We start from the raw sequence: 12,500 nt of genomic DNA, 5'->3' as shown, positions 1-12,500 counted from the left end.
ATGTCTTCATAATTCACATCTTTGTCTTCATCTTTCTTCCTGCTGTTGCTCCTCCTGTAGCGCTCACTCCTTCGCTTGTATCTCCTTCTTGAGGAGTGGCTTGACCTGTCATCACTACTGGAGTGTCTTCGTCTTCTGCTCCTGCTCCTGCTCCTGCTCCTGCTCTTGCTCCTGCTCCTGCTCCTACTCCTGCTTCTTGATCCTGACTTCGAGCGGGAGTGGGATCGACTCTTTGACTTGGACTTGGAATTCTTTCTAGATCTTGACCTTGACTTGGAACGAGACTTCCTGGACCTGGAGTGGGACTTTGAGCCGGACTTCCTGGACCTGGACCTGGAGCGGGATCTCCTGGATCTCGACCTAGAACGTGACCTGGAACTTCTAGACCTCGACCTACTCCTAGACCTTGACCTGGAATCATCACGCTCGTTGTCACTTCCTCTCTTATACCAGGTTGTCACAGGCTTGTTAACCTCCAGCGGTTTGGCTCCATCTCTTTCCTGCCCATACTTGTTCCACGAACCCCTAAAGGATCTTCCTCTATCCCGGAACCCTCTGCCACGATCCCTGAATCCACGGCCTCTCCAAGGACCTCTGGGGAACCGCCACCGGCCCCTTCCGCGTCCCCTGCCGCGCTCAAAGCCATCATCCTGGCCCCAAGACTGGTGGTAACCCTGGGCTTCTGGGTCACCATACCCATCATAGTAGGAGTAGTAATGATGCTGGGAACCCTGGGAGGGGTGCCAGCTCCCATACTCGTCGTACTGTTCTTCTTCGTCCATGTTGTCCATTCGCAAACGACCTGCAGGTGGATAATGCATTAGTCTCGCAACTAAATCAATCTGGCTTACAAGTAAAACCATATTGTAGAATACTTTAGTGCCAAACAGGAGAGAGAGAGAGAGAGAGAGAGAGAGAGAGAGAGAGAGTGTGTGTGTGTGTGTGTGTGTGTGTGTGTGTGTGTGTGTGTGTGTGTGTGTGTGTGTGTGTGTGTGTGTGTGTGTGTGTGTGTGTGTGTGTGTGTGTTTGTGTGTGTTTGTGTGTGTGTGTTTGTGTGTGTGTGTTTGTGTGTTTGTGTGTGTGTGTGTGTGTGTGTGTGTGTGTGTGTGTGTGTGTGTGTGTGTGTGTGTGTGTGTGTGTGTGTGTGTGTGTGTGTGTGTGTGTGTGTGTGTGTGTGTGTGTGTGTTTTATTACCTATGAAAAAATGAACTTAAATATCCCATTTTCTTTTAATTTTTAAGTAAAGATCATGAACATAATAAAGTGAGACAGCATTCAACACACTATATTCCTAATTTTTGCACTTAACTAGGCAATTGCTACGCATTCTTGATGTTTTCCCTTTACAACAAAACTAAGGGCCTGCTCCCTCTTATTTAAACAATTATACGTATGTTCTCTCTTACTTTGACACAATCATGCCATTCCCATCCCTATAAGCCAGACTTTTTTTTATGTTATTTTGTACTAGCATCTTTAAATGTATATAATAAATATGTTTCAATATTTCATCTACTCATTCATTCATGTCTCTTATTTCCACAAATATCACCATAAAAACAAGAAATGAAAGAAAATCAGAAGAAATACCGGTGGACAGGTTGCCCCGCTTGGTCTCTGAGGACACTGAGGAATCAGAGGATTCAGAGGAAGAATCACTGTCGCTCTCCGAGGTAGCGGTCGAGATGGAAGACAGTGATGCAGCTGATATGACGCTCTGGAGTTGCACCTAAAAATAATGCCTAGAATCAGAGCTTTGCATCCTGGGGCAGACACTTGGTAGAATAGGATATCTTTTGATAACAATGCCCTTCAAACCTGGAAAAAGTTTCTTAGACATATCTCTCGATTCTAATTCTCCCCCCCTCCCATATATATACCTTATCCATCCTATTTCTTGACATTTAGTCCTTTCCTAGCATATCCGAAGCATTTTCTGAAAAATTAATTCTAGACTCTATTGTTTTACTGAGCTGTTTTAACCCATCTGCTGCTGTAAACTTTCAATATCTTCACTCAGAGAACCGTTTACACTATGAAAATAATGGAATAAACAAAATCACCTTTCCCTGAACAGCCTTGCGCACTTTCTCACGCTGCTGTTCCATCCGGTCCTCCTCTCTGGACTTGTAAGAGCGGACTAGCTTATCGCGCAGCATTCGCTCTTGGTCTGCCAGCTTCTCCTGGTGTCTGCGTTCCTTTAGCTGGGAATGCGGGAAAAGGAAAAGCCTCACTTATATTAATACAACTGCTTAGATCAAGTAGCACAAACTATGAAATAAATATAGAATGAACAGGTTCTAGAAAGTGGCTAGTTTTGGGTTCTAAAAAAAATAATAATAATATTAATAATCATAATATTAATAATAATAATAATAACAATAATAATAACTACAATAAATTAATTAATAAATAAAAAAAATAAAAATAAAAATCAACAAACCTCTTTTTCTTTCAACTCCTCCACCTGCTTGTTATTATGCTTGTCCAAATGCCGGAAGATCTCCTCCTCCCTCTTTTGAGCAATCTCCTTCTGACGACCAACCTGGAACAAAAGGATCATCCTAAAATGTAACCTTTTGCCTGTTTGTTTTGCAGATAAATGCAACAATGATTAATGGTCCTAATCTAATGTTTTGTCTCCTCCAACATAGGAGAGCACAGGTAATGAAAACTCCAAGAGGCACAGAGAAGCCATTGACAGTAAACGCACCTTAATTCTCTCAAAGAGCTCATCCAGGAGTCGAATGCTCTCCAGCTTGCGTTGCGCAATCAGCAGCTTCCGTTCCTCCAAGGCAATCTTCCTGGCAAGCTTTGCCTCCTCTTCCTCCTCCTGTTTCTTCATCATCTCCTCCACTTTCATCAACCTTTTCTTTCGTCTCTTTTCCTCTCTCTCATTCCTCCGCAATTCTTTCTCCTTTTTCTTTGCCTCTTTGCGTTCCTCCTTCATCCTCCTTTCCTCCTCCTGTCTCATCCTAAGAAAAAATCCATATCTGTAATTTCTACTCATTTCTCTTATATGCAAAATTCTTTTCAGATCCATAAATTCTCAATTCATTCCTTTTGTTAAATTCATCATCATACCTTTCAGCCTCTATCTTCATCTCCTCCATCTCTCTCTTTCTGCGCACCTTTTCCTCAGCCTCGCGTTCTACAGCCTGCAGCTTCTCTCGTTCAGCCGAGCGTTTTTTGATTGAGTATTCTGACAAGTGCTTTGTCTTGTCAAAGTCCACCTGGAAAGAATAGTTTTGAAACATTTTTCTATCCATCATTTTAAACTAATGATAACTCCTCAACATGCAATACAGAAATCAAACATGAAGAACAGGAAGAATAATAATAAAGGTTGAATAAGAAAAGGGAGAAGTGGGAAGCATTTTCCAATCTGATCAATAACAGTTGTCCCAAAACCAACCTTTATAGATGCACTCCATGCTTTGTCCCCTTCAAGGAAAACTAGCTTCTTTCCCTGCAGTGCGTGCATGCACTTGGCAAAGCCTATGTACTCCTTGAACTGCACATAGGCCTCAAAGACCAGGTCCTGGCCAAAGCTGAAGGTCTTGATGCCATTGATGGAGGCTGACATTTTCTTGCGATAAGGGTCGCAGAGAGGGATGTCCACCGCCCTGATCTCCCCAAAGGAAGCCATCACTTTGCTGAGGACGTAGTCACTGGGCTTGTTAGTGTCAGCATCATTGATGTGCGCAAACCAACGGCACGGGAGGTCCTGCAATGGCATAAGAGATAAAGGGGAGGTACGATCTATGCTTTAATATATGATCTATGTATATCACCCATATAAAACCAAATTACCCCGTAATCTATACATCTTTATCCCTTTAGGCTGTAGTATGTACCATGATATAGCATTAATCTATAACCTATACAACACTAATGCACAACTTGTCTCTCTGATAAGCAAAAACAAACAGCATAATAACATTCCTCAAAGACAAATAATCACATCACAACCTACCTGGAAGTGCACCGTGTCTGGTCTCTCTCCCGGCTTCATCTCGTTCATGTGTTTGGCGTCCCGGAAGTAACTGTCCCAGTCATGACGAGAGGGGAAGGGGGCCTTGGCCTCCGTGGCTCTGATCTTCAGGAGGTCTGAGAATCCACTCAGCTTGATCCCCTGTTGAGTCAGTGGAGGTATTTGATTGAGTGTGCTTTTTAGGTGACTCTCTCTCTCTCTCTCTCTCTCTCTCTCTCTCTCTCTCTCTCTCTCTCTCTCTCTCTCTCTCTCTCTCTCTCTCTCTCTCTCTCTCTCTCTCTCTCTCTCTCTCTCTCTTACTCTCTCTCTCTCTCTCTCTCTCTTACTCTCTCTCTCTCTCTTACTCTCTCTCTCTCTCTTACTCTCTCTCTCTCTCTCTCTCTCTCTCTCTCTCTTACTCTCTCTCTCTCTCTTACTCTCTCTCTCTCTCTTACTCTCTCTCTCTTGCTCTCTCTCTCTCTCTTGCTCTCTCTCTCTCTCTTACTCACTCTCTCTCTTACTCACTCTCTCTCTCTCTTACTCACTCTCTCTCTCTCTTACTCACTCTCTCTCTCTCTCTCTCTCTCTCTCTCTCTTACTCTCTCTCTCTCTCTCTCTCTCTCTCTCTCTCTTACTCTCTCTCTCTCTTACTCACTCTCTCTCTCTTACTCTCTCTCTCTCTTACTTTCTCTCTCTCTCTCTTACTTTCTCTCTCTTCTTACTTTCTCTCTCTTCTTACTCTCTCTCTCTTCTTACTCTCTCTCTTCTTACTCTCTCTCTCTTCTCATTCTCCCCTCTTCCCTTTCTCTCCTCATCCTTTTCACCCTCTTCCCTTTCTCTCCTCTTCCCTTTCTCTCCTCATCCCTTTCACCCTCTTCCCTTCCTCCCACTTACCCTCTTCTCTTCCTCCCACTTCCCCTCTTCCCTTCCTCCAACTTCCCCTCTTCCCTTCCTCCCACTTCCCCTCTTCCCTTCATCCCACTTCCCCTCTTCCCTTCCTCCCAGCTACCCTTCTTCCCTTCTTTTCGCTTTCACCCATTCTCTCTCATAATTATACCATTAATCTTTTGAAAACAGGCAAATTCATAATAAATTACCCATAAAGATAAAACAGCATCTACAATTAAAACATCGCAACCAGAAGCGTCTTGTCTGTTGATAATCACAATAAATAAATAAATAATGAAATATAAAAACAGCTCTTACTTTCTGATCGATTTTACTGATGACTTGCGAGAGATTCTTCCTGTTCTCAATTTCCGCATCGAATCTCAGGAACTCGAGCGTACTTTTGGTCACTTTGATAACTGTGAACACTTCTGGCAGTATGGCAGATCGAAGCTTCTCCATTACCTGGGGAGTGGACAACAAAATAAAATGAACAGGATAAAAATTCTTGTCAAATTACATACAAAGACAGTAATGCAATGATTTCATATATATATATATATATATATATATATATATATATATATATATATATATATATATATATATATATATATATAGAGAGAGAGAGAGAGAGATAATTAGATAGGTAAGTAGGTAGGTAGGTAGGTAGGTAGGTAGGTAGGTAGGTAGGTAGGTAGGTAGGTAGGTAGGTAGGTAGGTAGGTAGGTAGGTAGGTAGGTAGGTAGGTAGGTAGGTAGGTAGGTAGGTAGGTAGGTAGGTAGGTAGGTAGGTAGGTAGGTAGGTAGGTAGGTAGGTAGGTAGGTAGGTAGGTAGGTAGAGGTAGGTAGAGGTAGGTAGAGGTAGGTAGAGGTAGGTAGTGATAGAGTGATAGAGTGATAGAGTGATAGAGTGATAGAGTGATAGAGTGATAGAGTGATAGAGTGATAGAGTGATAGAGTGATAGATTGATAGATAGATAGATTGATAGATAAATAGATAATCAATCTATCTGAATCTAAAAACCCAGTACCCCTTAGCAAACAAATATAAAAAGAGAAAGAAAATTTGATAGAACATGACAGATCAAAGTTAAAAGTTCCTATCACATGATCATAAATGACGTGCAACCTCCCACCACACCACCTACATTTTGTCATGGACCAAGGTCACAAAACACAAATCACAAAAAACTAACCTCCCAGTTGGATATCGACTGCCCTGACTTGAGCTGTGGGAGCGTGACTGTGATGCTGACCCTAGCCTCTGGTTTGAGGTAGAGGCCAGACGTACGGGACAGCTCAACGCAGTCGCTCGTGTCCGTACACACCTGGACATTCTTCAGCACGTTCTTCTCCATCTTGTCAAAACTAAAAGGAAATATAGATCTAAAAATACATGTCGTTTATACATATACTAAATAATAAATATATACATACATATACATCTTCATTGTGCAACTAACTGTGAATGAATTTTTAAATGCAGCTACGCCAAAGTCTTACTCCAGTCATCACCTAACAGTCCTATTAGAGAACTAACTAAAATTTGGATCGACGGCACTGAATTGAAAAGTGTAGATAACTTCAAATACCTCAGCAGCACAATCGCTAGTGATGGATCATTAGATATCAAAATCTCTGCACATATCTAGAAAGCAAGTCAACCAATGGGTAGATTGAGAGTGAAGGTCTTGCAACAGAAAGGTATAAAAATGCAAACCAAAATAAAGATATAGAAAGCAGTGGTAGTAAGTGCTCTTCTCTATGGTTGTGAAATTTGGACTGCTTACAAAAAACACGTAAAGAAGCTGAAACAGTTCCATCTGCAGAATCATTGGTATAAAATGGCAAAATAAGGTATCAGACACTGGCATAGTAACTGTGAGTCATTACTAATCAAAACCCAACTTAGCTGGTTTGGGTATGTTTTAAGAATGCAGGACACCAGGTTGCCAAGACAAGTCTTCTAAAGCAACCTAAAGAACAGTACTCAACAAACTGGTCGCCCCAACCTCAGATATAAAGACAACCTGAAGCAAAACTTGAAATGGGCCAATGTTCAACATAAAGACCTTGAAACAACAGCTAAGCAAAGACAATTCTCGAGACCTTCATTACCACAAACATCAAGAGCCTCTGGAGAGGATTGGAGATAAAGAGCTGCAGCCATAAGGGACAGACGTCACAGACCTGTTCTTAGTGTTGATCATTGTTGTGATAAGGTAAATCAGATTTATAAATGTGTTTTATATGTGATTAAAAAACACCTGCAGTGGCATTCAATTGTTGTTGTTTTTCTTACAATTATAATGACTGTGTTTTACCTAGGAATATTTGAAACTTCCTGTCTTCTTTAAACCATTAACACCAGTTGACAAGATATCACATGTGGTGGTAATACCTAATGCCAGGGACATGATATTTTGTTATGGCTTTTTGTATGGCCGGTACACCGGGTGATCAGGCACGTAGCGGTCAGCCAAATGCAGCAAAGGTGAATAGCACGAAGAGTTGGACCTACACGCTTGAAATACCCTAACATTTAGACCAATTGGAGCCAAAACTAACCCATTTTTATTGGCTAAGTCCTATCTACTTGTGCACCATCTAGCTAGAACATATGTGGTGGCTTGGCTTTTTCAGGAGCACCACAGATGCAGTGGCCAGTGGAAGATGTATAGGGATGTAGCTAATTCCAGTAAATTATTTACATCTGAAAATAAATCTCTTCTCTTATAAATAATATTTAATAGCATTAACCCATTTGCGCCGGTTGACATCTCATCACAAGGTCGAAAAAAATATCCCTAGACCCAGGTGATGTCCTGAGACGTGCATTTTCTCACCGAGTTCCAGGAGGGCAATTGTGGCGAGCTGAAACATCAGCTATAGATCGCTAGATTTTTCTCAAATATTATAATTTTCCATAATTTCTTAGACTCTGTTACTTTAGTTTAGGTGTTTGAGTGTCATAAAATGAGATATAACGTTAAAAAAAATGACATCACAGAAAATTTGGCGATATTGATGACATCTTGGTAATTCTACTTCTTGATCGGTTGAATAAAAAGATATGAGTCGAAAAACTACTGTAAAATCAAATGTGTTTGGCCAAGAAATAAAATAAAGTAAAAAATTACTAATGCAATACTACTACTAATTTGTTGATTACCCGTGATATCATGTCATGTCATGTCACGAGGTACATGTACATACTCATGTGTACGTGTATGATTATTCATATTGTTCTTCTTTTCGTTTTGGTAAAAAAAAAAAAAATAATAATAAATATAAATCATGTCCCATTTAGAGATTGCTTCCATTTTCTGCGCAGCAAGAAAACACTCCAGCACGAAGCATTGCGGTCCTATTCTGAATAATTATCAAAATTCAGAACGCCACCTTCAGTAAACAACAAACGTATTGATTTCCTCTGGTCTTATACTCTTCACCTACCAGAAACTAGAATTACTTCACCCTCATCATCCCCTCATTAATTTTTTTTTTTTATACTAATATCATGACATAGGATACTTGTCTGTTAATGTTTATTTCTGGTGAGACTTTCTGACCCTGAAACCCATTATTGGGAAATTAAAATACTTAACACAATTGGGAACATTTGGTATCCAAAAATCTCATCATAACATACATAACAGTATCTGATATAGAGCAAAAATATAAGATAAAACTCAAAACCATTTAGAAACTGTGAATTACGAGTCCATTTCCACTATTACGAGTAATAGGAATGCCTTTAATTCCAGTAGAGGATTATGCATCTCACAAATCCTAGGCATTTTTATAATTAATTACTTGACAAACTTATCTATAGTATTTTACAGAAGAAATCCATCAGTTTCCTCTCTCTCTCCTGTCATAACCTCAAAACATTTATCTATTAAAACACTAAAAGTATATATTCCTTCCGAATGATTAATCGCTAAAAAGAATCACATCACTCTCCGTGGCACCTCATCGATGTAAATGTCCTAGAAATCACGTAAATTGACTCACAAAATAAAAAAAACGGAAGGAAATTGGGAGTCTCAGCTGACGTTGTTTACCATCTTCCTCCTCCGGCGCCGCTGCTGCCATCTGGCGGCGGAAGCGGGAACCACGGAAGGCCGCCATCTTTAATTGTTATTTCTTTCACCTATTTATCGCTATGCTTTTCGTCAGCGAATTTTAAGTTTACAGTTTTCTGTGATTATATATTCGGTCTATTTTATGTATTATCTTTTGGAACTATTATGTATATCCTGCTTTATTTTATCTAGTGTTTGTACATGAATTGATACATGAATTGTTTTCTTTAAAAAATAAGATGGAGGGAGGAAGGATGAAAGAAAAGGACAGAAAAAGGAGTGTAAGAAAGAGGTAATCTAAAGTAGTCACTCCGTTAGACCATGAGCTCCGGAGTATGAATCAAAAGAAGAAAAGTTTCGGGAAGAAGGGTTGTAAGGCGGGTGAGAGATAATGAGGGATAAAAGGAGAGAGAGAGATAGAGGGAGAGAGAGAGAGGGGGAGGGGGAGAGATAGATAGATAGAGAGAGAGAAAGAGAGAGAGAGAGAGAGAGAGAGAGAGAGAGAGAGAGAGAAGAGAGAGAGAGAGAGAGAGAGGAGAGAGAGGAGGAGAAAGAGAGAGAGAGAGAGAGAGAGAGAGAGAGAGAGAGAGAGAGAGAGAGAGAGAGAGAGAGAGAGAGAGAGAGAGAGAGAGAGAGAGAGAGAGAGAGAGAGAGGAGAGAGAGAGAGAGAGAGAGAGAGAGAGAGAAGGAGAGAAGAGAGAGAGAGAGAGAGAGAGAGAGAGAGAGAGAGAGAGAGAGAGAGAGAGAGAGAGAGAGAGAGAGAGAGAGAGAGAGAGAGAGAGGAGAGAGAGAGAGAGAGAGTGAGAGAGAGAGAGAGAGAGAGAGAGAGAGAGAGAGAGAGAGAGAGAGAGAGAGAGAGAGAGAGGAAAGAGAGAGAGAGAGAGAGAGAGAGAGAGAGAGAAGAGGAGAGAAGAGAGAGAGAGAGAGAGAGAGAGAGAGAGAGAGAGAGAGAGAGAGAGAGAGAGAGGAGAGAGAGAGAGAGAGAGAGAGAGAGAGAGAGAGAGAGAGAGAGAGAGAGAGAGAGAGAGAGAGAGAGAGAGAGAGAGAGAGAGAGAGAGAGAGAGAGAGAGACAGAGAGAGAGAGAGAGAGAGAGAGAGAGAGAGAGAGAGAGAGAGAGAGAGAGAGAGGAGAGAGAGAGAGAGAGAGAGAGAGAGAGAGAGAGAGAGAGAGAGAGAGAGAGAGAGAAGAGAGAGAGAGAGAGGAGAGAGAGAGAGAGAGAGAGAGAGAGAGAAGAGAGAGAGAGAGAGAGAAAGAGAGAGGAGAGAGAAAGAGGGAAAAGAGAGGAGAGGGGGAGAGAGAGAGAGAGAGAGGAGAGAGAGAGAGAGAGAGAGAGAGAGAGAGAGAGAGAGAGAGAGAGAGAGAGAGAGAGAGAGAGAGAGAGCGAGAAAGAGAAAGAGAGAGAGAGCGAGAGAGAGAGAGAGAGAGAGAGAGAGAGAGAGAGAGAGAGAATGATGAAATAAAAAAAAAAAGTATAAGAAAGAGCCAGACTAGTGATTGAGGTCGCGAAACTCGGCCGTGCGACATATCATGTCACTCTTCACAGGATATAAGCTTAACCTTGAACTCCTAATGTCTTGAGCCAATAATGGATTCCATAAAAGGGATCTTTTGTTAAATATCAACATTATAGAAAAGCGATTGCGTTTCTGGGAGTGTTGTGAGGCTAAAAAATATTAAATTTTAAATTCAGTTTAGTCATTCCAATAGTTTCGCTTTCATCCATTTTTCTCTTAATTTCCATGTCTTTCTTTGATAGAATTATAAGGTGTGTATTTCTCGGACGTTACTTTACCTATACGTTAATACAATCGTTTTTTGTCTTTGCTGAGATTAAATATCTTTTGTGGCTTCATTGCATTAGGGTTCTTTATCTGCTATTTTACCATGACCTTGCCTTTTTTTGTGTACTGTATGCCCTTTGTACGTTTGAAGCTCTCTGTCTGTCTCTTGCTCTCTCGTTCATTCTCAACATTTTTTCATCCTTCAAGTTCTTCGTTGCATTTTTTTTTATAAGAATCAGTAATACGATATTGTTAAAAGCATGAACACCATGTCTTTCTCTGGTTGGTATCACCAAGTCTTCAGATTTCTTCAGCACTCAGCATGGCGCTGCCCTTTGGATCTTCAGAAAAGTCTGATAAAGTAGGATATAGGCTTTGGAAGGCTTCAGATGACCGATACAGATTTCATGACCAAGGGAAGTCAACAATAATCTCATTATGGCATTAATTTTTGTTTAGGGGCAGATAACTTGAATCAAGCATTCCCCAGGTTGAAGCAGAATGCGAAGAGTTGGGATAGGGGAATGCTTAAAGACAAGGTTTCCCAATGAATGTGCAGTCAAGTTGCATAGAAGATTCTCAACACGTGTATAGGCAGAGAAAATAAGTAATGCTTTATGTCATATCGCATGAAAATAATTGTGTCAAATTAAGCAAAGGTTCATAACACAAGAAGACTGAATTACTTTATTAATTCATAACTTGAAAACAGTATCTAAAATAGATAGAAAGCTCATTTTGAGAAAAACTAAATTTGCTAATCATATCACATGAGGCAAAAGCCCTGAGGTAGGGTTACTATGTCTTAGTATTTACTAATTGCTTTAATTATTATTTTCTTTTATATTGTACATTGTATTCAGTCTACCAATTATCTATCACATACACAGAATAGGTTGTTAAATAAAGTATCTAGAGAGTAAAAGTTTGTACAAAATATATTTACTAGAGGTATACAACATACAATTATACAGAGTACTTCAAGTACAGAAGTTGATCTTTGCTGTCATTGCACGACAGTAACAGTTTCTTCACCTTTGTTTAGATTAATAAACATTACCTATTAACACAATCTCTCTCAGTACTTGAAGACAACAAACTTTCATGTTAATTACTGTTTAACAAAAAATGATAATAAAATAATGGCATTCAGACAATGCCAAAACAAACAAACAAAATAAAAGTATATACTTGTATATTAAAAACGAAATGTATAAAACCTAGACATATAAAAGTATGCAGTAAGAGAACAAATGAACAATCCAGATCTACTTTACAGATGAACAGTCAACTATCTTCCTGATTTTCTCAAGTTCTGAATGATTTTTGTTTTCTGTATCAAGCTGTCCAAGCATCTCTACTTTGGCAATATGAAGATATACATTTTCCTTTGTCATACATATATACGTAGCATATATATATATCTATATATATATACATATAAACACACACACATATATATAATGGATAAAACTCTTCCGTATATATGCAATAAAATATACTTCCATTAAATTTCACATCAAATAACCCATATATAAAGCCACTACAATTTGTGACACGTAACAAATGCCTTTCATGTTGTATATCCATTATGAATGCAAAGATCTCTTTAAAAAAGACAAACTTTCAAACTGACATTACATTTGAAAAAGTTAGTTCTTACATTGGTGGACATATGTAATTAAGTTTAAAAACAAAAGTGACAACATATAACTTACATGATTATATATTTTTTCAATATTTGGAAACTACTAATGCAATAACAGT

The 12,500-nt window shown here is 39.7% G+C and overlaps 2 protein-coding genes across 3 annotated transcripts in view; both read right to left on the bottom strand.

Annotated features, from left to right (window-relative positions):
- Xe7 (A-kinase anchor protein 17A) overlaps positions 1-8,961 on the bottom strand; it is a 14,914-nt gene extending 5,953 nt beyond the window's left edge. The window contains exons 1-11 of one of the 2 annotated variants that reach the window (XM_086556706.1): positions 8,881-8,961; positions 6,060-6,231; positions 5,180-5,326; positions 3,977-4,135; positions 3,416-3,727; positions 3,085-3,233; positions 2,714-2,975; positions 2,444-2,545; positions 2,064-2,204; positions 1,591-1,729; positions 1-802 (exon numbers count right to left, since the gene is read on the bottom strand). The exon at positions 1-802 is cut by the window's left edge and continues 2,377 nt beyond it. In XM_086556706.1, coding sequence (XP_086412832.1) covers positions 1-802; positions 1,591-1,729; positions 2,064-2,204; positions 2,444-2,545; positions 2,714-2,975; positions 3,085-3,233; positions 3,416-3,727; positions 3,977-4,135; positions 5,180-5,326; positions 6,060-6,221 — 2,375 coding nt within the window. In that variant the 5' untranslated portion in view covers positions 6,222-6,231; positions 8,881-8,961. The remainder of the gene's footprint in view (positions 803-1,590; positions 1,730-2,063; positions 2,205-2,443; positions 2,546-2,713; positions 2,976-3,084; positions 3,234-3,415; positions 3,728-3,976; positions 4,136-5,179; positions 5,327-6,059; positions 6,232-8,880) is intronic. The other variant, XM_043019920.2, reaches the window with a different exon arrangement.
- Positions 8,962-11,662: 2,701 nt separating this feature from the next.
- Nrx-IV (neurexin-4) overlaps positions 11,663-12,500 on the bottom strand; it is a 43,969-nt gene continuing 43,131 nt past the window's right edge. The window contains exon 26 of the mRNA XM_086556596.1: positions 11,663-12,500. This exon is cut by the window's right edge and continues 2,490 nt beyond it. The gene's annotated coding sequence lies outside the window, so the exon portion shown is untranslated.

Source organism: Penaeus japonicus, unplaced genomic scaffold, assembly GCF_977035675.1.
Source record: "Penaeus japonicus unplaced genomic scaffold, GWHDUDI00000001_assembly GWHDUDI00000033, whole genome shotgun sequence".
NCBI lineage: Eukaryota > Metazoa > Arthropoda > Malacostraca > Decapoda > Penaeidae > Penaeus > Penaeus japonicus.
The sequence above is the reverse complement of the archived record's forward strand: the minus strand, read 5'-3'. Positions and strand labels throughout refer to the sequence as shown.